We start from the raw sequence: 22,162 nt of genomic DNA, 5'->3' as shown, positions 1-22,162 counted from the left end.
CTTCCTAGGCTGAAATACCTCAACTGGTGAGTGAAATTTATCAGAATTTTTTTGTGGAAAGCAGAGAAATACCTGTGGAAAAATCCCTTTATAAAGAAATACAGCAAAGTCTTGTGGGAAATAAAGGCATCGAAGTTTTCTACAGAATTCAGGCAGATGTTTACGAAACTCTAAAGGACAGATACTACCCCTCGTTCATTGTCAGTGATTTATATGAGAGATCAGTCAAGAAGGAAGAAGAAAGAAGTTCTGCTCAGCTAACTGCTGAGGACAAAGATGAAGTGGTGAGTCACACAGACAGTTTCTTTAAGGTGATCTGAAGATGATCCTGAGTAAAGGATACAGTAGCATCTTCTGTCCTTGAACTTCGGACTGGATCTCTTTTTTTTTTTTTTCCTGATGTATTTATAAATGTCATCACTCTCTAGTTTCATCAGGTGAACCTGGTATGTTTACAAGCTCTTTGAAACAAAATGGTACAAAATGACTGACTACTTAAACTTTAAAGTAGGTATTTCAGATTTCTAAGCCTTTTGTATTCCATATCTTTTCTTACGCTCCTTAGTATCAGAGAATGCAAAACACGCCTCATGCAAGCTCAGCTACTCTGCTTTTCGGTGAGGGAAATCTCACAGAAGCATCACGAGGTTTCTGTCTAGACACTGACTGTCCCTGTCCCCCATGCATTTCCTAGGTAGTAAATGGGTATTAGAACTGGTATTAGAAAAGAGGAGAAAAAGTACTGAAAATTATAATCTCAGTGCTTTTTCTATTAATTTATTCAGTAAACTTACAGGCTATGTTGGAAGATAGAACTGATTAAAATAGCACTAGAACTGAAAATGCCAAAACAGAGCATTGAAAAGGTCGTAAGCAGTAACCCAACAGCAGCTCTCTTGGGGCAGGTTTTTCAGTGGGTTCACTGAGTCAGTCATGTCAGGGCAACTCGTGTTGCGTTTATCTAAGAACACCTTGACGAGAGCATCTCAGCCTAGCGAGCGTCTCTCAGTCAGGCTGCCGCTTCTGACCAGCATGAGTATCTCCATTTTACATGTGAACTTGCCCAGAACATGATGAATTGTACTAGTTGGTCCAAACCTGGATCTAAATTGACAAATAAGCAGAATCCAGAGGTGTTGATCTACATTCTGGCATTTAGAAACATTTTTTCCAGAACCTAAGGCTGTTGTATTTACTGCTTAAATAAGACTTTATTTAGCAGGTGTGCTATTACCTTCTAGTGGAAGGTGTCCCTGCCCATGGCAGGGGGGTTGGAACTAGATGGTCTTTAAGGTCCCTTCCACCCCAAACCGTTCTGTGATTCCATGATTACTGTCTCTAGTCTGCAGATCTGCAGAGATGAGCTGTTACAAGTAAATTACTTCCCATATGAACTTTTAGAGCTTGCTGAATTTTTCATTGTTTGCTTCTCCCTGTACTCTTTTGCCTGATAAAAGATTCAAGATGCATTTTCTACTTTTCTTACTGCTAACTCAGCTCTGTGTTGAGGGTGGTAGGTACTTCAAAGGCTTTCTGTCCTTGTGTTTGCAACTGTGGGGATTTTGAGAAAAGACTGTTACTGGCTTTGTCCAGAACTTTCTAAGCATTAAACGTTGTGCTTTTTCATCTCTTTTATGTATTTTATTTAGAGTCTAACAGAGAGAACTGTTTCTCTAAGAAAACTGACACAACCCTTTAGGGCTAACTCTGTCAGATACCATTTCTATAGCTGCTGAAAAATTAGATTTCTGACAGCAGCAGCATCTGTCCTTCCTTTGAGTCCTTGGGTATATATGTGCCAGGTTTGAAGGTGGCGTCTCCTGTGAAACTTTAAAGACTAATATATTGCCAAGTTTGCTGATACGGTTAAAGATTGGGTTTGTTTTTTTCATTTTTAGCAGCAAATTAAGTATGAAGGTGCATATACTGCTAGAGCATCTCTCAAGTAGAGCAGTCCTAATGGGTTCCTTATGCTCAGTGCCACGCTTGGTCTTTGCGGTGAGAATAAATCATAAATTCTTTCCAAAGCTTCTAGTGGACTTTCAAATGTTGGTAAAAATGCACTTCTTGCTAATAGGTTTGGGTTTTTTCTTCCCATGTATAGGCAACTACAGCTCAGAAATTTGTTTCTGGGAGGAATACATATTGTTAGCAAATACTAATTCTGCTTTAGTATGGGTTTGGAGGTCTACATCCTCACTTCTGGGGCACTGTGGGTGTTACCTATGTTAATTTTTTATACTTCACACTGTTTCGGCTGGGTAGGTAAAAAGCCATCTAGTGTCCTCGTGGAGGGGAGGACAAAAGAGTGAGCCCTGATTAAACATGGGAAAATCAAATCAGAAGACAGGAGTCAGGGCAAGGCCAGACTCTGCTGGTTCTGCTGCTCGTGGAACATGCTCGCTCTTACTGTTCCCAGTTCGTCATCGCTTTTCGCTCCTTGGACAAACCTCCTTTAAAAGAGTGTGAGTAGACATAAAAGTACAGAAGCGAGCAGTGCCTGCATTCAGCACTGGGGAGAAAGAGGGTCTGGTGGTTGCACGGGTGCGGCGTGTGTCAGCTGGCTGAAATAACCCCCTGCCTGTCTTCTGCAGCGCTCGCAGAAATGGAAGTTGTTATCAGTTCAGCAGTCAGGGGAAAATAGCATAATCCTTTATGAGCTCTGCTTTCAGTGTGTTGGCTGTTTACCCGCATTCAAATTACCAAATTTATCAAATAACCTATTATCTTGTAATTCTAACATTTTTGTGATGAACCTAGCGATGCAGCAGTGTGTTTTGCTGTAAGCGCCTGAAATGTTAATGTCAGAAATCATGTAGCCTACCCCTGGGAGCAGAGCCTTACTGATTAGTAATTAATTGCAGTCCTTGGATTACCAGAATCAAATTTCATGTGATAAGTCTCCTAATTCTTCCGTGTTGAAAACAGCATTTTTGATTCTCTGTGCTTCCCAACAAGTTTTGATTTTATGGTCCTGTTCAACAGCGTTTTGAACAACACCCAGTGATGTTCATTATTCTTATTGGTATTATTGCAGTGCCCAGAGGTGAGGACAAGCTGCCGTGAGCTGAGCTCTGTACCCACGCTTGAAGGCAGCCTCTGACCTGAGGAGTTCACAGTCCGTGCAGAATAGGCAGAAGAAAGGAGGGGGCACAGAGCTGATGTTATTTGCTCAGCCACCACGTAGGTGGGAAATGCAGAGCTGGAAAAGGGCATGGACTTGTTAGCCTAGAACTCCTGACTTCTACATCCTCCCTGATGAGGATCACACTAAGGAGATTACTTCTTGTTGCTGCTATATCTCTTCTCAGAGTTTTCATTACTGAGATGTAAAATACTGCAGAATTTACAGTAGGATTGTCTCCTCTCAAACTCACAGAATTTAGTAGGCTATGAGATTTCCTTCTGTTGGCTTTTTGCTAATTATATAAAGATACCGCTTACTTAACGGGAACATCATCAAATAACACAGAACTCACGAGTTCAGATTCAGAGCTTCTCACAGGTAAATTAAGGTACTCGGTCACAAGCAGACCTCAGAGATCTTTGAACATGGCAAGGGTAACATCACAGTGCTGTGTTTGCTGCATCTCGAAGCCCTCATGCCTATTTGGGGAACTACAGGGCGAAAGGGGAGGCTGAGGCAAATGTCAGAAGACGTTAAGCAGAATGTCACTGCAAGGTGTGAATTTTCTATTTTTTGCGTGTGTGTAGTACACAAGGTGGAAAAAGCTATTGGTTGTCTGAATGACTATAAGAGAATGATTTATGAGTTTAGGGTGATACATATGTGCTTTTAACACATTCTTATTAATGCTTCTAAAAACAGCAGTAAAATCTGTTTATGAAGAGAAAAGACTTGGTTTAGGTTGTCCTACAGGCTGATAAATCTGTTTTGGGAAGGTTTGTGTGGGAGGCAGGACTGTTTGTTAGAACTGGAGGGGGTTTTGGGTTTGTCATCCCACTATGTCTCATTATCTTTCAGCTCAGAGTTAAGTACTTGCTTTTCTGTCTGCCTCTGAATATTGATCCTGACTACTAAGCTATTGTTGCTTTTAAAATAAACTCTGATTATTCCTCTCATTTTACACTAAAGCCTTATCTTGAAGGTCATTTTGCACAGTTGGCGGGAGTTGCCAAAGAGCTGTAGTATGAATAAATTGTAACGAGGCTTTGTCTGTTGGGTTTGTGTGGGGTTTTTTGGTGGTGGTTTTGTTTTTACAGATTCAGTTTCATGTTGGATCTGATGGTTGGTTAGAATCGGTTATACCTACATTTTCATCTGTGTCAAGAATAAGTGTTCTAATACATGAAATGCTTACAGAGCAAAAGATAACTGTCTCTTGTTTCATATTAATGATGCAGTTGCTCCTATCCTCCATTCCTAGAGCCAAGGTTGTGAAGAAGCTCCTGAAGAGTGCAGCACAGGAATTAATGAACAGGCCAGTTATGCTGTAAATAAACTTCGCCAGCTAAATGACAAGCTTGAGTATAAGAAGCAGGCTCTAAATTCCATATGTAACTCACCAAAACCCGACAAAAAGGTAAGTACCTATTAGATGTGTGTGTGTGTGTGTAGTACCCAGTTATCCCAGGCTCTTTCTGGACAGGTCAGATTGCAATTTTTAATCAGCCTGTTACAGAAAGTGACATCAGAGCTTAGTTTTAATTGTTGATGTTTTCTTTAAAGCTGCTGTAACTAAAATTGCACATACTATTTACACTGCTTTGTTCGCCATGGAATAACCACCTCTTTCCCAGGGGTCCTGCTGCTTTGTCAGTGGCAAATAGCATTTCTTCCTTGCACCCTTACCCACCTGCCTCAGTGCAGTTCTTCGTGGCAGCCGGTTCGATGGCCACGCCGGTCTGCAGCACGGCGGTGGGGGCTGTGCTCGTCTGCTGCTGCTCACTCTGCTGCCCTCGAACTGGCACAGCACGGTGTCATACACCACCATTGTGGCTGGCGTGCTCAGAATGAATCCATCTGTAGAAGTGACTGACTTCCTTTATAAGGAGAATCTACAGGGCACACTTTCATCAGACTAAAAGTCTGGGCGGGTATGAACCTCTGGGATTGCTCTCTGGGCTTGGACTATAATAAATAAATCTCTTTTTCCCTCTGAAAAGTGCAACAGTTAAGCAGTCTGAGAACATACTCGGGTAGAAACAAGTGATCTGTATTTAGGCCAACTCATTTGCATCGCTACCGAGGATGGCCAGCAGCCTGTCGAACCTGGCGCCGCTGTTGGCCTGAAGAGTAGGGCAAGTGTAGAATAATCTGTACATGGATACAGTCTCAGCATCCATCAGTTTGAGGCATGGGAGCTTCCTGAGGCAGCATTTTCTATAGAAAGTGTTACAGCAACAAACGTGAGGAGCACTCAGTCCAGCAGGAGCGGACAGTGCGCTGCAGCAGGGAGTGCTCAGCTACTGTGTAAGCAAAGGAAGTGTTGTGCAAGTAGGTGACTGGCAATAACTGTGCCTGAGCAGGGTTATGTACCTTTGCTGTTGGCTGAGGAGACCTAATTAGGTGTCTCAAACTCATGCCCGAAGCTCAGCAGCTGTCTCCCTGGGGTCTGAGTGCAGTCTCATGCCATCCTGTGCAACCACAGTAAATGTGAAATGAAATGGGATTTACTGAACAGAAAAATGCCTCCATCTATTTGTTTCTGTAGCATTATAGTTGTTTTTTTTCTTAGGCAAGAAAAATATTACAGAACTAGTCATTTATATATTGTTGCGTTCACACGGATGTGTCACTTGTATGTTCCCTTCGCATTCGTGAGAAATAATAGCTACATGCTTTCTGTACCTAAGCTCTTGGGGAGGTGGGGATTGCACTCCTAAAATAGTGGTTGCTTCTCTGTATTTTTTTGCTCCTAAAATTGTCTTTAAAAATGTACATATATGCCTGTGAAACAGAATAATAAAATGGACCCAGTATTATTATAAAGGATTTTTTATTATTTATAAGAGTAGCAGCTATTGTGTAGATACTTCTTCACGTCTTACACGAGACAAAAATTCTGAAAAAGGCAGAATTACTGTGGCTCTGTAGAAGGTACCACTTGTGGTGCAGGTCCTGCAACTAAGACTCATAAACCTTGGTATGTCACATTTTTGTAAAGGTGTCAGCTTCTTTAGCTGTGTTCCTGATGTCGCATCTTACGTGTACTTCCACCTTCTCTTGTCATACTGTTCTCCTGGTAGCGTGTATGGTTACTTTTTTTTTCTGATGTGATGAGATAATCTCATAAAGGGAAAATAGCATATGACGGTGAGTGATGTCTTGATGAGAACATCTTTTTAAATGTGTGCTTTCCACAATAATAAATCTTTCCCAAACCAAAATGAATTAAGTGGCAACTTCCTGAGTGATTGTTAACATAGCTCAGTTCCTAGATATTAAATCTATCCCCATGTTCTTTGCTGGCATCATGTATATCTGAAAATGGTAAAGAGGATGTCTTCAGTAATGCATATTTCAGTAACTGCCATTTCAAGTTTGTATAAAACACACAATGTGTGGGGTGTGTGAAGGGTATAATCCTACCTAAGGTGCCTTTTATGCCAATAGTGTGACAGTAGCGTGTCCTTCCGAGTTTTTTATTTTAGTATCAGGGTTGACCTTGAAGATGACTTTATATTCCACAAGTTTATAAGAGGCACAATAAATACTCTTGCATATGTGTTGTTTTTTAATCCATAGGAATTGTTCTTTCTCTCCCTGCTTTTGTACCTTTCCTCCTTTCTGAATAGTGTCCCAAAGGCACAGCTGAGCGTTGCACAAGCTTTTTCTTACCAATGGTAATCAATAAACTTTTCCCCCGCAGATTGTTTCTAAGCTGAAGGATGAAATTACTCTGATGGAGCGAGAGCATAGTGACCTTCAGCTGCACATTGCAAGAACGGACTGGTGGTGTGAGAATCTTGGCATGTGGAAAGCCTTCATTGTCTCCGGCGAGGTATGGGGGGTTTATCTTCTGGTGCAGTTCAAACTTCTGCATGACCAGCAGAATAAACAACTGTATATACTTTCTTTATACCTTTTGTGTCCACGGTGTGGGCTTCATTTTTACTTGTTGGGGGGAGGAAACCCTAACCTCTTCTGAAGTCCTCCTGTGTTTCCCCAGTGAGCACTACGATGCATATACAGAATTTCTGTTCCTCAGATGCTGTTGTAATGGAGCTGTAAAAATACCTGCATGTACGTGAGCTGGTTTGGGCATTGTGTAAAGTAATTTGCTACCTTAGGGGCATTGTTTTTCATGAGAACTGTCTCTTGTTATATTACTGCTCCATCACCCTTGGGTGCAGTTGTGTCTCCGCTATATCTCAAAGATGCAGCACTTACACTGTTGTGTTCTGTGTTATTATAATTCATGGCAGTACAGTTTTAGGGGACTAGAATACACAGAAAGAAAGTGCTTTGAGTCTGAGTCGAAGGAGAAGTTAGCAGTTTTTTTTTGTCTTGCCCTGCTCTTCGCTTTGGACGTGGGCAGACAATTGTAGGATGAATGTAAAAGAAATGGTAACGGAAACAAAAGGTATTGCCATCTCACGGCTTTCTGTTAACACTTGCCATGAAAGAAACCCAGTAAGTGCTTGTTACGTAGGAACTGTAGGCTCACACTGTACACAAGCAGTCTTCTTGACAGTATCGCTTCCGAGAGATAAAGATTAATTGGCTCTCGACTGGCTTGCCTTCCTGTGCTATTAAGAAATATCTCCTAAATAAATACAGGTAGTTTCCTTGAGTAATTTATCTTGGAGGAAAAAATTCTGTGCTGCCGAATTAATTTGGCTGCATCTTGAGCTCTTGCGAGCTATCGGTAGGTCTGTCAGCAGTTCAGCTCGGTGTCCGGGAAAGAAGTAGTAAATCCCACAAGTTAAAAAATGAAGGTGCCTTTTTAAAAACCACAGTCTCAGCGTGTGGATGTCAGCCTTGTTCTTGTTTCAATGCTGTCTGTAGGTGACACAGTTAAGAACAGTGAAGCTCTTTAAAAGGGCGGTGTGTAGGTTTTGAAGTCTGGTGTTGAGAAACGGCAATCCCATGTGCAGCAGAACCACAGGAGGGCAGCTCTCGGGTAAGGGGCAACGTACAGAACTGTCCCCAGCATCACTCTTACTGCCGTGTGGGAAGGTGCTAAATAAGAGAGAGGTTGGGAGAGGCTTCTAATTACTTGCTGCCTTAACAATATGGATTAGATAATTAGTCGTAGTCTTGCATTAATTGCACTGCTTGCAGCTTTGTGCTTCAAAGGGAAGGCTGGAGAAAACATTAATGTTGTAGTTACCCGTGTTAATTAATTGCTTGGGAATGCTCTGGCTGCACTTGATTATTTCAGGGGACATGAGTAGGTGACACTGTCTTCCTGTGATTTTAGAGAGAGAAAAACTTGGTGGTCATGATGGTTTTTTTCAGAAAGGCTTAGCAACAGTAAATTTTTGCTACAGAATTTGAGTGTGATAGACTGTCATCAACCTTTTAAACTGATTTACTAAACCAGTTAGTGTTTTTTTTCCCAAGTCTTAAGTAATTCTAATTTTTTAAATGTGTTATCTTTGTGTCCCAACTTTTGTTTGCACTCTCTTAGCTTGAATCTTTCAGCCTTGATGGTTTTGAGTCATACAAAGGCACTAGTTGTGTGTGTACATGTGAAATATATTTTAAAAAATCAGTGTAAATGGTACAATCTACAGGTGTGTTTTGGTAACTGAGATTTCTGATAAAACTGTCTTTGGAGACTCAGTGTTTTGGCTGGTTCGTAGAGGTTGAAATAGACAGTAGGAAAACGCAGAATGAGGGATAACAACTCCTCTGATTCCCCATGATGGGTATGTTCCCCCCATACCTGCAGGTATAGAACTCACAGCTACGTAACAACCTGCTCTGCTTAATGGCCTGAAGTCTTTTTTAATAAAAACTGTTTAAGCTAAGGCCTTGTGTTGTTCATGTTGTAGCGGATGTTCTGCCTCTTCTGTCCAAAGCAAGACGACTGTTTTGTGGTATAACCTCCTCCTAAAAAAATCTACCACTTTCCTAAGGAATGGAGTTTGTAGGTTTGAGTAAGGTGAAAAAGTAGCTTGTCTTACTCATTTAAATATATTGGAATTCAGGATGTTTATGCTGAGTTGAAGTTGAGGAAGTTAGCTTCCTGTGAATTGAGGAAAACAATGGTGTGCCCAATATGCCTTCCACGTGGCCTTTCTGTGTCTGGAAGAGAGAGTTCCAAGGGACTGTTTCCCCAGCAGCAGCGTGGTTAACCCCTGTTGTGCTGCTGCATGGCCTGGGTGGGCTGTTTAGAGCTGCTTTGGCTGGAGGAGGTTCCTGGTGAGTCACGGTTCTCCACTGGCTTAAGGACTGGGCTGATTTTTGTTAGCGTTTCATCATTCCTGATGGGTGTCTGGAGCAGCTTCTTGCAGGTGATGCCACGGCTTTCCTTGGCAGCTTGTTACTTGACTGAGCTACTACTGCAGGTTTTGCTAATGTTAAGCTTACATTTTACCTATTGCAGCTAATTGCGATTGCTTCTCCTGGGAGGTATTTAATAACATTTGTTCCTCATTTGTTTTTGCAATATTTCATTGGATGTTTCGTACAGTTACCACACCACACCCCCTGGTAAAAGCTCTGGCATATTGCCTGTAGTTTTTATTAATGGATGTAGGAGTGTTAGCTTCCTTGTTCGTGTCTCTGTCCACTTTGGGGCTTTGTGCCTTGTAGGGAGAAGGTAGAAACCTTTACTCTTTGTGGACTGAGTATCTGTGGCATGCTAGCAGACAGTAAATTCTGAAATAATTAATCTTTACGTTGTCTTGAGGCTATGGAGTTGCTGTCAGTGCAAAAAACCCCGATAGCCTGAAGCTGCTTTGGGTGCTTGAGGGCTGATCCTGTCCTTGCCAGCTAAGTAGCTTCTGAGTCTGACAGCGTGGCATGCAAGGTTTGGCATCCAGCGGGAGCTCTGGGCTTTGGCTCCCACCCGCGGGAGTGTCTTTTGGCTGGAAGCAGTAGGTATGCTGGTGGCATGTCAAACGTGCAGCTTGTCCTGAGTGGGCTGAAAAAGGCACTTGTGGTCCTTGAGTGGATCAGGAGAGGAGTTTTCATTCGGGATGGGGAAGTGTTACTGTCGCTATGCGGGTTCTGGGCCATTGCCTTCGAGAAGGGTGGATTTGAATGGAATGAATGAGGAAGTTTTCCCATGAGAAGTGATTGTGAAAGCGCTCATGTTTGCTCTGCTTAGCAAAAGGGGGAGTCAGGAATAGGGCTATTGAGAGAAACACACTGTTAGGGGTGAGGAGTTGTTGGAACAAATGGGAAATGAGTTTGGAAGTTGAAAGGAAAGCTTCCAGTGATGAGGGTGAGGGTGTGGAGCAGAATTCTATTGTAACAGGGACGGGAACAAAACTGTTTCACAAGTCTGAATTCCTTCAAGATAGCAGTTGTGTGAGATGGTGCCTGTTACAGCAAAGGGCTACATCTCCTGGCTTAGAAGACCTCCTAACGAGCCATTTTCCTGTTCAGCAGCAGACTCATTAGTTTGGACAAACAAATGCACAAGTACTTAAGTTGGTCAAAAATTTTGCATTCTTAAGAAGATCCTGAAGACTTTCAGATATGTATATGAGGGTATTTGAAGGAAGTTGTAATGTGTCACCATCTAGTCCCTAGAATTTAAACAATTTTGCACATGGATCCTAACTTGAAAGCAGGAGGAGTTCTAAGTTGTCATGGTTTAACCTTGGCTAGCAAAATACCATGAAGCTGCTCTCACACCCCAGCCCCCTCCAGTGCAGGGGGAGAATCAGAGGAAAAACCCAAAGAAGCTCATAAAATTGGGATAAGAACTATTTCCTAATTGAATATAAGTGAATAATATATATGTAAAAATGAATACGTAACAATACTAAGTAGTTAGAATAATAGAAAATAAAATGTGATGCAGTTGCTCACCACCCACTGATAGATACACAGCCAGGTCCTGAGAAGTGAGAGTCAGAGCCTGAGAGCGATTGCAGCGGGGTCTGAGTGAGCCCCACGAGCAAGAGAGTGACAGGGAAAGCCAACTGACCCACCAACTCACTGATGAACAGACTAGCAAAGGAGTCAGCAAAGCAGCTAACACAGGAGTTAGCGAAGGAGTTAAGGAGCTAACAGAAGAATTAAGGAGAGAGTAAGAAGAATCAGAGTGACGGCCCCCCAGCCCACTCCCCGCTTATGTACTGAGCATGCCGTGGTGTGGAATGAAATACCCCTTTGGTCAGTGTGGGTCAGCTGTCTGAGCTGTGTGTCCCCACGCTGCCTGGAGCGAGAGTTGGGAGCGGCAGCATCAGTTGGGAGCGCAGCTGCAGCATCAGAAGCTGGGAAAGACCGTGAATTTGGTGCAGGCACTCCCCAGCACCAGCCAAAAAGACACCTTGTCAGTACCCTTCTCAGGGCAAATCTGAAACACAGCTTCATGCCAGCCACTGTGAAGAAAGTTAACTCTTTCCTGACTAAACCCAGCACTAAGTCCTTCCCTTTTGGGAATATGCTTGCAGAGGGGTGACTCTCCTGACAATTGCAGTTCAGATGACCCTGGGGATGAATGTGTAATGAGAAGGATACGCATGACTCCGATCAGCATTTTCAGCACTGATCTCCCAGTTTTCAAAAGCAGCTGCCAGGAGGTGTTTGTGAGTCACCTAGAAACAAAAATCCTGTCTAGCTCAGGGGTAGACAGGGACAGTCCCAGGAGATCACAATCCCTCTGTGCCACATCCCTCTGACCTACATTTTGGAGGCCATTCAAGCATCTTTTCCTGCAGTGGTCTGGCAGGAGAAAGGCAGTTCCCCAAATAGCTATGCTGGGAGCCAGGCATGTTTTCAGACCTTCAAGCTGGTGCTTTGTATTCTGCCCGGGTGCTGCTGCAGCTTTTTTCTAAGACTGTGAAACCTCAGCCTCAGGTGGGGTTTCCCAGTGGTCCGTGAGTAGCTTTAGGCAGAGTGTGTCCCCGGGAATATACTCCATGGACAGCTCCGAACAGCTGTAAAATAGGAAGATGCCTTTTAGGTGTGTGTCTTTTACAGTGGTGACATAGCCGCTTGTCAGATTATCTGTCACTGTCATGAAGTCTTGTCAGACCTTTACAGGCTTCTCAGAAAATGTGCCATAATTCTATGAATTTTCAAGTTTATTCTTATCCTAATTGGATTAGCTTAAATATTCATTAAAAAGAAGCCCCAAAAGCCTAAAAGTTATTACGTTCCTCAAAAAGATAGTGTGAGAGTGGGATTTTGTCATTACCTTTCTGTTATTTGTGTGTGTGAAGACAAGCATTTGAGAGTTTGCCTTGGCCAAGAAAAGCAATCTATCCTATGCATTTCCCTTGTGTGGCTTTCATTATCTATTTAGCTGTCTCCTTAGAATAAGTAAACAAAAATCTGTTACCGTTGGGACATCAGGTGGCTCACATTAAGAAATAATACGGTCACACCGCTGCCGTTGTCTCAAGAAAAAACGGTTTAACTTCGTTGCTGTGGTTCTCCCACTTGCACAACGTGGTTGATCGCTTCTCCTTCCTCTGGCTGCAAGACAGCGTGCTTCATTAGTGAGGCTGTGAGCCCCTCGGAATGAACACCGCGTGGATACCACCTGTTCTGTGCACGCAGGACGGCTCAAGTGAGCAGGGACATCGCTCTGAGACAGAGCTGCTGTGCCTGGTGCCTGGGTGAGCTTGGGCACGAGCACTGGGAAAGGAGGAGTAATGGGAGAGCAGTCAGGAAAACGCAGATGGGGGAGATGGAGTATTAGTACGCGTGCAGAAAGCTACGTGGTGGGTACCTTAAAAACTGCAGACTGCAATGATGTACAGCTGTGTCCGTCCATGAGTGTGTAGAGTGTTAATAGTGGCTAGCTGGAGGGCTGATTCAGGGCTGACACAGCATTTTGGGTCAAGTTTAGTCCATTAAAGGTTTTGCTCCATGTGTAGTCTTCAGCCTGCCAAGAGGAGCACGGGATGGTGATGGCTGAATTTGCAAGCGAACCACGTGGCAGCCCCAATGTCCCACCATTTGCTTTCAGAGTAGCGCGCCTTACCTGTTGGCTTCTTCTCCACAAGGTTTTAGAAGAGAATGGAGAACAAGTGCCCTGTTACTCTGTCATGGTGAGTTTACAAGAAGTTGGTGGAGCTGAAACTAAGAACTGGACTGTTCCCAGGAAGCTCAGCGAGTTCCAGAACCTGCACCGGAAACTCAGTGAGGTACGAGTCTTGGCGAGGAAAGGGAGAAGATGCAAATCGCTGGAGTTTGTCAGAATGATGCTTGGAGAAGGGAAAACCAGATCAGAACTTAGTACTGCCAGTTTTTATGCCAGCCATTTGGCTTTTAGCCTTTTGGAGCTAGTTTTCTATCTGCATATTTCTGGTGCTTATAAAACTTGTTTATACATGTGGGGATTTTTGTTTCTTTGGGGTTTTTTTCTTAATAATGAATGCTCTGCTGGACTAACCCAGTGTCAAAATGGTATATGCTCTGCACTGTCATGCAGGAGCCTGCTTTAAAAACTAGACTCTGTCTCTAGCTTAGGTGTTGGAAATTACAGCTTTTGGGGACAGAAAAGGCTCCCTTTCACAGTGCTTTATGCTTTATGACTGGTAAGGGATAGAGAATGATGGTGGTGTGAAGGGAAAGGATTTAGGTCCCTCAGCCCATAGTGGGGGTGAGAGAAGGTGCTTTACAAGGTGCTGAGAGGGGTGCGGGAGGGAGATGAAAGTACAAAGGAGTCTTTTCATTACCATTCTGAAAGGTGTTTTTCTGCACATGTATGTTAAGTGAGGTCCCCTTTCTCCTACACAGTGTTTTCCGTCATTAAAGAAAGTTCAGTTGCCTTCTCTCAGCAAGCTGCCCTTCAAATCCGTAGACCAGAAATTCATGGAGAAATCCAAGAACCAGCTTAATAACTTTCTGCAGGTAACAAAACAGAGACACAAACCAATAGATGTCTGAACAGGAGAACTGGGTGGATGTTGTTTCTCTATTGACTGAAGAGTGACCCTGGAACAAATAGGTCAGATGGAAAGGTTTAATGCTATGATGTCAAAATGCCTGAAGTTGAGATGTTTGGCTAATAGCTAATTTGACTTTGGATTAATCAAGAAATGGTAAATAATGAATTCTGTAATTGCCACTTCTAACTACAGCACTTTACAACAAAGTTCTTACAAATGAGAACTTTAATCTTACAACTTTCTTTTAAAATAAAAAACTTTAGTCTTACTAATTCTAGTACTGTAGAACTGGCTTCTTAAAGTACCTTGGAAGGATCTTTGTGAGACATGGTCTTTTTTTTTTTTTTTCTCATTCTACCTCTGAGCCATGTCTTAATCAGCTTTATTGGATGAACAGATCTTGTTCCTTAACAAGAACTATTTAATTGACGTGTTGTTTCTGTCATTATTTTTCTTTCACAGAAATTGCTCTCTGATGAAAGACTCTGCCAGAGTGAAGCACTTTATGCCTTCTTGAGCCCTTCCCCAGAGCACCTCAAAGTTATTGACGTGCAAGGAAAGAAATCATCTTTTTCGCTCTCCTCATTTCTAGAACGACTTCCTGGTGATTTGTTTTCTCATCAGGAGGTAAGTGGTAGAGAAGTAATCCCAAACTTAATTACTTACCCAAAGTAAGCAGGGAGAGACATTAATATAATGCATTTGGATGGCAGGTAATATTGGAAGGCATTTCCAAAGGTCATTGTTAATTTACTGTAAGTGAAGGAAGAGTCAGAAAAAAGAGCTGTCTGTGAATTTGAAAGGTATTTATTAATAAAATAAGTTTCCCACGCTTTGCTAAATATTTATAGGTAAACGTGTAACCTGTCACAAATAAATTGCAGTCCATGTGGTATTGTTTATTTTTTTACAGCAGAATTGCCCGCTTTTCGTGTTTTTGACATGCAGAGGGGTTTTGACAGGTAAAAATAATTCAGGAAGCTTCACTTGGCTACATGCTGCAGTTGTCTGCAGTGGATGAGCCTTCTGCAGGATAAGTGGAGTTTGGGGAGCTCTTTATACGCCAAAAGGGGGTCGTGCATCTCTCAGGAATAAGAAAATTCTATATATTTTCATTTTTCAAAATTGCACTGTATTTGCACGTGGGTGCTGAATCTTTGTCTCTTTTCGGAGTAATAAATACAAAGGAAATTGAGGAACTAATTTTTTACTTTGCTAGAAGTGCCGCAGTTCTGAAAAGAAAAAGCTGTTAGGTAAAAGTAGTGTAGAAGCATGAAGCTATTTGTATTTCACCATTTAATTGAAAAACATCCTCGAGAAGAAAGCCAGACTGCACGTATATTGTATTACGGGAGTGCGTAGGAGGAGGTAGGAAATATGGGAGAAGGAAAGGGAATTGGTAATGAGAACGTGAGAGAGAGGAGGGAGAACAAAGACATGAAGCAGAAATGATGCAACTACTGAAAAACTGAAGGAATTAGAGCAAAAAGGGCCCAGTGAATGTGGCAGCAGAATGTAACTTCTTACTCAGTTTAAATTCAATACTATTTCTTACTTGTGGGACTAGGAGCTGCGGTTTGGCTAGACTCCATTACGTCAGGAACTGTGCAAATGCAAAGGTCGTCCGTCTCCACAGCCACCTTCCCTCTCCTCTCCCCTCCTTCCCTAAGCTTAAACCTAAGATGAGACAACAGAATAGAGGTGGAGGGAGTATAGGAAACTGTTAGACCCCTTGCATCAGCATGGCCAATGCTTGTCCTAGTGTAAAAATAATGATAAAATTAAATGAGGGGAGGGGAATTGTGAGGCCGTCTGGGATCAGCTCTGATTTTTCTTGGACACACTTGTCTTTCAGTGTGAGCTTTACATCAGCTCGGTCTTGGCCAGTGACAGCATTTTGGATAGTTTGCTAAAGCAGTTAAATAAGGGTTAAATGGTTTGGTACAGGGTCGTTAATGAAGTTAGTTGTGTTAAACCACGCGTTAGAGCTGTTATAATTGTGCTGTCTTTGTAACTGAGAATTCCTGGTTTAGTTCATACTTTGTAGAAGAGAATGCTGCTCTGTCTCTCACACTTCTAGAGCAACAGTATTACCCCAAGTGCTGTTTTCAGGATTAGATATTGCAGCAGTTTCAGATCTCTCTCTGTATGCAGCTCCTTGGACAGGGCTAGCTTTAGAACTCATTTCTTAGCTCTCAAGACCTAAAGCAGATCAGAGGAAAAATTGAAATTGGTGTCATCTAGAGGAAGGGCTTTTAGGTTTATGAAGTGTTAACGGAGAGCAGATGCCCTGTGGTGTAAGAATTTGCACTTCTCGCTGCATTTTCTGAATGATTTCACTGAACAGCAGAAAACCAGGGCGGGGACCTTGGTGAGGTTACTGGCTTTACCCTCCTGCTCCAAGCAGAGTCGACTCTGCCGGCAAAATTCTTGACACGTGTTTGTCTGACACGTTTTTCAACTTCCGATGACTTCGGAGCAAGGCAGCCTATCCCAGTTTTCAGCTGCCTTCATGGTTAGAAACCTTTTCTTTCTGTCTGACCTGAATCTCCCTTCTTTAGCCAGCTGGCTCCTGCCCTGTCTGCAGCGAACACTGAACAGTTTGGGTTAGAATCATCTCGGTTATCGACAGTTACTACTGTCCTTCTGTTGTTTAGTCTTTTATTTCTTAGCCTGAGCAGCCCCGGTTTCTCCTAGTTCTTGTTAGGTTATGTTTTATTTAGTTCTTAAGGTTTTGCTCTGGACTTAACTGATTATCCATAATTTTCTTGGAAAATTTGAAACACAGTGCTCTCACTAGGTTTTCCTATTCCCACGTATGAAAATAATATTTATCTATACGTGTGTGTGTGTCTGGTACAAGCAGAGTTCGTGCTTAGGTGTCATGGTATTACAATTGCCTTTTCCACAGCATTATGGCCCTGGGACCGTTATTAGTAGTATTATCAGTGTCAGTTCTTATGTCTCCTGCATTTACAGAGTGAGATATTGGTGCTTTGCGTCTGTCTCTGTCAAACCGCAGCCTGTGGCTCAGCTAAAAATTCAGTAAGCTCATTTTCTGTTCTGTTGCCCGAGTGCGTAATGAAAATACGGAGTGATGTCTACTATGAAAAATCAAATAAACCATCATTTTTTGAATAATTAACACTAACAAAGGGCCAGGAAGCCTGTTGAGCAGAGGAGGTTGGTGAGCAGGACTGGAGCTCGCTCCAGCCTGCGTCCCTGGAGAAAACTCTGTTCACCGTCAGTGAATTTGTGTGGTAAGACGGGTGATGATTGGTGCTGTCCCTGTGTGGCATTTCTTACCAGTACGGTGTGCCGCTTTGTTTCCTGCCCTTGGTCACAGCTTGGCCTGACGGTAGCAGAAAGCGTTAGAAGCAGGGGACTCATCATCAGGGTGGAAGTCAATAAACAGAGGAATCCACATGGATGCTTGCAGCACACTTCAGCGCTGTGGGGTTTTCTCTTTTGTTTTTCCGATGCTGGAGAGAGAAGCAACATCTCGAGCAGTGCTAGAGAAAATTCTGACCATCCCTGACCCCGAGACTGGGCTGTTGCACCTCCTCTCAGCTCTCGCCTGCTTACTGGCAGGACGTGGCTCCCCGTCGCCTGCCGTTTGTGTCCCAGCTCGCCTGGGCAGGGCGGTGTGGGCAGTGGGCCCTGCGCTGGGCAGACCCAGCCCGCGCTGGGGCCCTCTCTGGGGCGAGGGGCAGGCGGAGGATCTGGCAGTGCTGGGCGCTCTGGCAGTGCAGTGTCCTCGCCACTCTTACTGGATCCTGCCAGCAGCGGAGTTGCTGGCTCTCCGCCCTTCCTGGAGCGGGCTGGCTGTGCTCCTTCCCCAGAGCATGGCAGTAGCTGCATCCATTCTGGAAGAAGGATGGGGAACTGCGGTGCACACCTGCGTTGTGTCTCTCTTCCTAGGAAGAAACGGAAGAGGACAGTGACCTGTCAGACTACGGAGACGAGGTGGATGGGAAAAGGGACTCTCTTGCTGAACCCTGTTTCATGCTGATTGGAGAGATTTTTGAGCTGCGAGGAAGTAAGCTGTAAACCTGCTCATTTGCTGTTGGAATCTGTTGGGCAAGGAATCTGTGGCACTTTAATTGGCATTTTTCTGCTGTTTTAATAAGTGGAAACGTTCTTGCAATCTGTGTAGGCAGTTTGGAACAGAGCTGTTCTTCAGTAGTTCGTAGCTTTGGAGCTTTCATTCAAAGGTGAAGCTCCAGTACAACGTGGCAGTAAAATGTACTGGTAGGGGAGAGCATTTGCATTCAATATCCTTAAGTTTTTCAGTAAAAAAAACAAACCAACCCCAACTGGAAAATCAGAAAAGTAGTAGTAAAGCATCTTTCCTGTAAATAGGCTGCTTGTTAAAATGTATGAATTATGAGGAAGGAAACATGGTTTTAATTACAGAACATGGCACTGATGAAGCAGCATAATTTTAATGTCCATTTTGAATGCATTATGTATGAAATTGCATTCTACAATTTGTGTAATGGAAAAGATGCTACAATTGTGGCATCTTTCAGCACCAGATATTTTTTTTTTCCCTCCTTTACGCAATTGAATGATGGTAATAAAAACTATTTTTGTTTCGACTTGAATATGCAGCCACACTTGATTCTCCATAAAATTATTTCCAGGGTAGTTATTACAAAACACAGCATCTTCCAAAAATGGCAGATGTATCGTCCAAATATAGACTTTTCTTGTGCTGATGGGGAACAGCACTGAAAGATGAACCAGTAATTATTAGGAAGCACGCACATTTGTTGCCTTTATTTGCAACGATAAGCTAATTGCTTGGTTTATTTGAGTGAAAGTGTTTTCAGAATTTTAATGCTGCTGCTGTTTGTACAACATCATACTAGCAGGTATGAAAAAGGTGTGAATTTTGAGGGGTTTTCCTTTTTTCTAGTTTAAAAAAAGGTTTGGGGCAATTGTATGGCTCAAACTTGAAAATAGTCTTAAACTTAAAAGCTTCCAGTATAAACTGCAAATGCATATTACAGATATTTTTATATAATCTGCAAGATTTAAAAAACAGGTAGCAAACAGCCCAGGGGAAGCAGGCAAGAAAAAGGAGAGCCATGTACCATCACTGAAGTCTTAGAAAGGATTGTAAACCATGTTTACTGTAAGAGTGGGTTGTGTTTTTGGGGTTGGGGGGAGGTTTTGGACATGATTGTGGGTTCCCTAATGTTGTTAACCTCTTGATCTTAATTTTCTGTCATTTTTTCATTGTTCTAGTGTTCAAGTGGGTCAGAAAAACGTTAATTGCACTAGTACAAGTCACTTTTGGAAGAACTATCAACAAGTAAGTAGCTCTTACTTGAACTGAGCCTGCATTGTTCTGTGGGGAAAAAAAAAGGCTGAGGGTGTAGCTGTAAAAAACGAACCAACCACCCAAAGCACAACGACGTGGACATTCTGTTGTACGTTTGTTTTCCACAGCTCAACATACAAATATGTTATGGTGATTAGAGAAGACACAGATAGCGAATTATCTTTTTCCCCTTACACAGGGCTTTGCTCTTGGGAGAACACAGTATTTCACGTGAGAGAGAACTATAAAAAGAGGCTTTTTCTTTATAGTGAAGCAGACTTGCCTATATATGATGATCTTTAAGGTCCCTTCCAACCCTAACCATTCTATGATTCTATGATATATATAAGCTTGTTTGCTGTCCTGCTTTTCTGCACGGCCTGCCTCTGAATGGCTTTGATAAGTCTGTGCTTCATCTTACAGTCCCATGAAGACTTTTTGCCAGCTCTGAAACTGTTTCTGTTTTAAGGAATTTCTCTCAAATCGGCGTTTGTGCATGGTGAGAACCCGTGATGTACAACATGACGCCTGCACATGTCTAACAGTGATGTGTTTTCATAAGGGTATTTTTTGTATCGTTTGAAGACACACCTGCCATGTGAGGCCTGGACGGGGCTCCTGTGTGTCTGTATGCACCTTTCAAGTGGGAAGCTGTGTCGCTGGTCAGAAGAATCTTGGGAAAGTGTCCGACCAGCAGAACAGGCTGTTCTTTAACCAGTCAGTGACTCTGTTCTCCAGCATGGCGTTTAAAACCTCTCACGTGTGTTACTCAGCGGTAAATTGGACAAGAAATGATGGAAAGTCCCACAGTTGACTCACGGTGTATCAATAGTCTCCAGCAGTTCCATTGGCTGGGTTCTAGGTGGATCAGTTGGTGTGTTCACATGCTGCTGATAACTAGCATGAGAGACACCCGCAAGAGGACAAAGGGGGTGTGTGTGAGCACAGCATGCATGCAGAGTTCCTGTACAGCTTTTTACAGGCTGGTGGAATTGTTACACGTATTGCTTTTAAGGGTTTTGGCTGCAGAGTTGGGCAGCGCTGCTGGAGCCCACTGCCTACCGCAGACACCGCTGCGGGCTTACGGCGAGTGCCCACAGCCGCGTGAGGAGGCTGCCCTCTCCGTCTGCAATCCCTTCGCTAACGTGCCGTTGGTATCTGCGAGGCGACCTGCCGCGCTCTTACCGAAACCGTGCCTGTTTTTATCCCGCCAGGCACCTCTGCGCATGCAGCTAGCTTGGAGTTCACTACCATGACCTGGTTTTTATGCCTCTGTCCAGTGGAGCCACTGTACTGCCTTGAAATAAGTACACATTTTGGTACAGGACTTGTAGTTTGTAATATATGCCTGTGGATTACATGGAAATGTAGCCTTCTCCACATCTCAGCCAGGTATCCGGAGTGACCTAGATCCTGGAGCACCCGGAGCTGAGTATGACTAGCTGTGATGCAGGGGAAATCAGCTCAGATAAACTGGGATAACTACATGAAAATGAGCATTGCTTCCGCTACTTTGAGGAGTAGAGAGAATAAATCTGTGTAAAACGTGAAGGACCAGCCCTGATGTGCTCCCTTGTACGCTGTTTTACAGGCAAATCCGGGACACTGTACACTGGATGTTCAGTGAACCAATGCTTGTTTACTACATCGCTGTGTTCCGAGACGCATTCTGGCCAAATGGAAAGTTAGCACCGCCGCCGAGAGCCAAGAGCGACGAACAAAAGCAAGAGACGAAACAGAGAGCACAGCAAAAACTACTTGAAAACATTCCAGGTGAGATCACTTTCTGCTTAATCACAGATTTAATAACTGGTAAGGAGGCAGGTTAACCAAGTACCATTCTGCTGCCTTTTAGATTTTTCCTCTAGAGTCATAAATTATGGTTATTTGCATAAATAAGGATAATTTTGGCCTTACTCTTTGCCTCTCTTGTCTGTCTGGTAAAGGGCATAGATTTGGGTGTTACTGGTGGATGCAAAATCCAGCATTGCTGCACTTCTGTATGTAATATTCAAGGAACCTGAGTTAAGTCAAGATTCCCTCCTGGTTTTCTTGGAGCAAATACCAGGGTGTTCTACCGAGAACTACTTGGCAGAGAAGGAGAGTGGTGCCACCCCAATGGCTTCTTCCTCCTATAATCTCAGAATTGAAGGTGTAGTCAGCACTGTGTGCTGCTCTCTGTCTGGTGGGAGGTTGCAGGGCACTGCACGGCAGAGGAACCTGCAGCCTGGACAGAAGCATGCCAGATTGAGTGGGGTCCGCAGTACTTCCCTCTGCCCAGGCAGCTTCCTCTTCAGCATGTACCAGCCCAAGACCCTCCCTGCCGTTCCATCCACAGGACGGGAATCCACTTAAATAATTCTGGCTCCTCAGAGATCTGGAGCTCATTCCCTTGGAAATGCAGTGAAACATAGCTTGAATGTGTTTTATCTACCCTGCATATGGACAGAGTGTGCTTTAATGGGCTATTCTGTGGCTTCACTGAGATAACTCACATACCCCCCTGCATTAGGAGGTTTAATTCACTCTTACTGCAAAAATATCAGCAGGTATGCACCTCTGCTATGGGGACAGGCTGGAAGAGTTGGGCTTGTTCAGCCTGGAGAAGAGAAGGCTCCGGGGAGACCTTATTGCACCTCCCAGTGCCTGAAGCTGGGGGGGACTTTTTCCAAGGGCCTGTACTGACAGGACAAGGGGTAACGGGTTTAAATTGAAAGTGGGGAGGGTTAGATTGGGTATCAGGAAGAAGTTCTTCCCGGGGAGGGTGGTGAGGCACTGGCACAGGTTGCCCAGAGAAGCTGTGGATGCCCCATCCCTGGAAGTGTTCAAGGCCAGGCTGGATGA

At 43.5% G+C, this 22,162-nt stretch overlaps 1 protein-coding gene across 1 annotated transcript in view; it reads left to right on the top strand.

Annotated features, from left to right (window-relative positions):
• Positions 1–22,162, top strand: part of SNX25 (sorting nexin 25) — a 53,710-nt gene that overhangs the window by 29,196 nt on the left and 2,352 nt on the right. The window contains exons 7-15 of the mRNA XM_010157840.1: positions 9–284; positions 4,389–4,544; positions 6,834–6,965; positions 13,102–13,242; positions 13,838–13,951; positions 14,452–14,616; positions 17,911–18,028; positions 19,243–19,309; positions 20,910–21,091. Coding sequence (XP_010156142.1) covers positions 9–284; positions 4,389–4,544; positions 6,834–6,965; positions 13,102–13,242; positions 13,838–13,951; positions 14,452–14,616; positions 17,911–18,028; positions 19,243–19,309; positions 20,910–21,091 — 1,351 coding nt within the window. The remainder of the gene's footprint in view (positions 1–8; positions 285–4,388; positions 4,545–6,833; positions 6,966–13,101; positions 13,243–13,837; positions 13,952–14,451; positions 14,617–17,910; positions 18,029–19,242; positions 19,310–20,909; positions 21,092–22,162) is intronic.

Source organism: Eurypyga helias, unplaced genomic scaffold (genome assembly GCF_000690775.1).
Source record: "Eurypyga helias isolate BGI_N326 unplaced genomic scaffold, ASM69077v1 scaffold17560, whole genome shotgun sequence".
Classification (NCBI taxonomy): Eukaryota; Metazoa; Chordata; class Aves; order Eurypygiformes; family Eurypygidae; genus Eurypyga; species Eurypyga helias.
This window is presented reverse-complemented; position numbering and strand designations above follow the sequence as displayed.